The 5,199-nt window shown below is 33.1% G+C and overlaps 1 protein-coding gene across 1 annotated transcript; it reads right to left on the reverse strand.

Moving 5' to 3' along the window:
* Positions 1 to 608: 608 nt before the first annotated feature.
* LOC110444788 lies at positions 609 to 5,191 on the reverse strand (the record flags this gene model as incomplete). Its single annotated transcript, XM_021489149.1, has 5 exons — positions 4,923 to 5,191; positions 3,535 to 3,710; positions 1,747 to 1,881; positions 1,395 to 1,558; positions 609 to 801 (listed from the first exon to the last, which is right to left on the reverse strand). Coding segments are annotated over exons 1-5 (759 nt in total), but the record flags the coding sequence as incomplete, so codon positions are not given.
* Positions 5,192 to 5,199: the final 8 nt, after the last annotated feature.

Raw genomic sequence — 5,199 nt, forward strand, 5'->3', positions numbered from 1 at the left:
TTATGGTTTTTGTTTTCTATATATCATTTCTAAACGTTGTAAAAGAAAAAGAGTTCCCTAACTCGAGATGATTGATTATCATGTTTATCTAACTCTCGATGTTCATTTTCAAAATGTAAAAGTCACTCGGTAAACCTGGTGCCTTTATACAATTTAAGAATTAAATAACGAGAGTTATCATGAAAACCAACCATCACTCCTTGGTGAAACTCTATGTATCACAAACAAATCATGAATATTATTGTAACATCGAGACATTGAAGCCCATTGACAAGTAAATAAGTGAATAAATAAAAATTGTCTCTTAAATGCTGAGATTGTGAACGACATCCAAATGATTGTCAATTTTTTAATATCATTTCGTTTCAATCGACAAGTTTATTAAATCAAATTATTGATAATAATATTGAGTTTTGATATGTCAAGTCAATATTTCCTCAATTACGACTGTTAACACAAAACTGGTCCAAACACCCCATTTCTTCATTACCGTTGACATTAATGTCAATAGTAATTTCATATTAAAATTGTTAAAGTTGGTTAAATTTTGTTTACAATCTCACAAATCGACTTTAAGCGAAATAAGTAAGTCTGTCGATCATACATACTGCCGCTACTCCTAGGACGTCACTGAATAGCTTTGGTTCAGCACCGAATTCTTTCATCAGATCCACCCAGTCTCTCTGTGTGGCCGACGTTACATTCAGCATTTGACCCAACATATACTCCTTTAAACGTTTCTTGATGGCAAAAATTGCACCTTTCTGAAGTTCTTTGGCGATTGCTTTGATATTTACCATGCTAGAAACAAAACGGCAAAGCTGATAGTGGCATAGAACAAGACTATTTAGCTTAACCTCAACATATATGAAAACTGCAAAAAGAGGCTGAACTAATAATATCACAAAAGTTGTGATTATTGATAGATTACCTGATTAAGAGAAAGAAAGAACTCATCAGTATGCATGTGTATTCGCCATAGGTATTACAAGAATTATTTTAAAATTAATACTTTTAGCTTTGGAAACCACTGCTTATTGTCTAAACTATTAATAATCGTTCATACCTTATTGTATTTGTTCTCAAAGTTACCGTAGCCCTAATGTCATAAGACATCAAAAACAAGGTTATCCCAGGTTTATACTGTATACACGGTAAGTGATACTGTATAGTTTTGTTAAAGTTACCTGTTGTTCATTTGCAAAGGTCCTTGTTGCTCTGAATTCACGTTTTTACATTACAGAGTAAATAGCACAAAATAACAAGCGTCAGCATGTGTAGAATAAAAAGTCAGAGTGTTTCTAAATACAAGCTTCCAAAATAAAAGATAAATGCCTGTTTAATTATTAAAATGACATTAAATCATGCTTTTTTTTAATTCAGTTCAAACTTACGTTTCTACCATCACAGTAATAGGCATACTCATGTATTGCGCCTTATTTAACACCTCTGGGAACTGTTGTGCTGCCGTAATCCACTCATCTTCGGACCAGGTATCGTACGAATCCGTATCGACAATTTTTTTCTTCTCGTCAGTTGTCAAAGTCACTCCGTTACTCTGTCAATGCAACACTTTGTTTATACAAATCATGAAAATAATTCTTCTGGGTCTCACGGATATAAAGTTGCCGTATCAACACAACATATTGACCGGAGGAAAAGTTTTAAATTCATTTAATACACAAGAAAGTGGCAGTATGTTATCAACACTCTATATATTTCTAACGAATACTTACAAGTACTTACCTCAAGAATATTCACGCAACTCAATAAGTCTTTGATGACGATTTTGGTCAAGCAATCCTTAGATTTCCATCCGTTACAAACAACCCCCTTCTGTGCTAATGTCATACCGCTGAACACGCGTGTTTGAACTTCAGACTGTCCAAAATAATAGTAAAAATTGGATGCTTCTTTTCTTGTGCTTTTTGTATAGAAAATATGTTAATGACATAAGAGCAGAATGCTCAGTTATCAATAAAGCATAAAACACTATTATTGAAAATGTTATATGTTTCTTCAATAAAATAATTAATACTAGTTCGTGTAACAAACAAATTAAAGATATTGATTTAAAAAAAAAAAAACCTGCTATGAAGGCTTTAAGTTCATAAAATTACCTAAATTCGTACCTTTTAAAACGGGAAAATCCACCTTCATGCCACGCATGTGACACTTCATTTACAGTCTAACATTTTTTAATCGAATGTTCCGGTTTTGAACACATTCATGATAAGATAAATAGATAAATCACCATGGCCCTAAATGACCACAGTCGCCAAACAAACAAACTAAAAAATGCTTGGTCACATGAAAGTATATTGCGGGATGCATTTAATCTTTTGGTGATATGCTGGTGATAGAATTAACTATTATCTGTTGAATTGGTGAATTATAAACTGAAAGCATATATCCCTTACGGAGTATTACTAATTACTGTAACACAATGAGGTTTTCAAACCAAGCCAATGATTTAACATGATGTCGTACCTATCAGAAACCTACGAGAAAAGTACTTTAATTGAGTTGAGCTTTATGAGATATCTACTAACTATAATATCATTCACAAGTATTTATATAAAGCAAAGAAACGTATCACATCGTTTATACTAAAGAAGTAATCTGAACTTAAAATCGATACATGGAAATAACAATTGAAGTGAGATGTCACCAAAACAAAAGGCGAAACCAAATGTTCCAGCAGGGTAAGCGTTTCCTGTAACATGTAGTAGCCGTCCTGAAATATTCCATAAAACCCAAGAAAGTATACAAGTCACCAACAACATATGACAGAGTGAACAAATCTTTAATATTTTGTAAACAACGACGTGCTAGAGGTTGCATTCAGAAAATGATGACCACTATAGAAAAGATAAACATGTATTTAAAAGGGATTAACTTCCTCGCAATAGCTTAGACTTGCGCCCAGGAGGACAGCACCAAAAGGAAAGAACAGACAGAAAGAAAGACAGAGGGTGTTACAACGGGGTCACTAGATTTACCTGGTAATGGATCGATAACGAGGTCAGCCTTATTTTCATATGTATTATACATATATCTTAGGTGCAAAGCATAAAAAGTTCTATGATTACAGTTAGGTCATAGAGTAAGGATGCATTTTACAAATGTATTGAATGAAGAAACAGGACAAGACTATATAAAACCAATGCTGTATCGGCAAAAACATCCAAGTAGTCAATATTGTGGTAAAAAAATGCTTTTCATACGATAATTAATAGTTTTTGTTGTTAGCTACACAGGTAAGGTTTGTTTCTGTTTACAGACTAAAATGACGCAAAATATGATTTTGATAGTTTTTGATATCGGTCTAAGGATTGAAAATATCTATAAAAAGAATAATTTTTCTCTTAATACAAAATTTCTCCCTTTTGTTACTACACCAATTTCACAAAAAAAGAAAGGACACTAACATTGTATATACCCTGTCATAATCCTGTGATAACCCAACCTTATATACAATTAACTTTGTGTTTCTATCTTTGACTAGAATTACTTAAGTATTATACTACTAACCTTTAACATTGAAAATATTTCACCTGGAAACTGTTCAATTTGAGCGGCTGTAACGATAGAGGGATCGGCCAGGAAGTTTGCCAAATTCGTCTTGACAGCTGTGGTAAGTACAGCGAAGGCTCCGAAGAACGACTTAAATCCATCACATGTAGCTATCTGGATGTCAATTTTGAACGCTGAAACACATTTCAAAAGATTATTGTTTACCATTGTATGTTACGTACCAAGTTGGGCAGAAGAAGTGATTTGGGCAAGCATTTTTTAATTTTTAAAAAGTAAAAATGTTGTTGCTCAGGGAATATTATTTTAATGAAATTCATAAATGTCGTCTATATCTGGATGGTATTTTTGTTGTTGTTTTCATAAGATAAGAGTTTTGGATAATAGATAACACAAAAGCTTGAATACAGTTATTTGTATGATCCTGAGGCGGACAACAAGCAATAAAGTCATCTATCTTTAAAAGATTTCCTGATTAAACAGTTGTTTTCCAGATTATATTTAATGATATGTGTTTGTGCCTTGTTTGCAGTAATGTCAAGGGCGTCATAAACTCAACTTAACATTTCTACTTTACTCGACTCTTAAATTGGGAAGTATGGCTTGCCATAGAGACGTTACTTCCCTTTACCAAAACTGGATATTGTAAACAAAACAGTAATACGACCTCCATTGATAAACCTGCGACAAATTATGATCACGGTGACCCTTTGAATAGTTAAAGAATAATAAGACCAGGTGTTCCCAAAGGTAAGTGATTTTTGCTACATCGATGACTCTAGATCAAGTCTTAGGAATGCCAACTTCTCAAACTAAGAGCCGAGAAGGTGACAACGAAACCAACAAAGTACATTAACAATATAGGGGTAGAATAGAATAGTTCTCAATAGGATCATGATATCTACAATAAAACTGGCCTATACTTGCCTAACAAACAGTTTATATGATTATACACATTTGCAAAAGTTCATAGTTTTATTTTGGTTATCTTTTGACATAAAAAAATACAGTATTGATAAACATTACTGTTTCACCTAGCCGAGCGGTACGACTTAGAACCTGCATTAAATATAATATGGCAATCTATCATTTAAACAATTCAATTGAAAGTAATTTTGTTCTTCTCTGTATTAACGATGTATGAGATAATACTGTTATGGCTTTTGGCTGTCGTAAATATGTGGTGATATCAACCTTAAACAGTTATATTGACCGGTCTTTGCAATTAGTTTCATATCACATCATTTTCACCATCCAAAAGGCCCATAAAAGTAAAATTTCTTTTTTATCATACAATATGCTACATTAAACAGCTATGGCATAGATGTCGAACTTGCCAAATTTAAGTTCTTGATATTTCATAATGCATTGTGTTAATTTATACTTACTACCCATCTCTTTGAACTGTTGAAAGGCAGTTAACCACACTTGTTCTGCAGTAAACGTAGATAAAATGTCTCCATATTCATCTAAAGCCATACATTTCTTTTTAGCAACCCCACAATACACACAGCTTTTCGGGCATTTGTATTTAAACGTTTCTGTTGGAGAAAACGTTGTTACTATCACACTAGAGACATGTGCATGTCCAGTAGTTCCTTGAATAATAGATGCAGTTCTATCCTGGGAATGTCCATGTCCTCCTTTAGTCCTAGGTGGTCTGTC

Source organism: Mizuhopecten yessoensis, unplaced genomic scaffold (genome assembly GCF_002113885.1).
Source record: "Mizuhopecten yessoensis strain PY_sf001 unplaced genomic scaffold, ASM211388v2 hete_36174230, whole genome shotgun sequence".
NCBI lineage: Eukaryota > Metazoa > Mollusca > Bivalvia > Pectinida > Pectinidae > Mizuhopecten > Mizuhopecten yessoensis.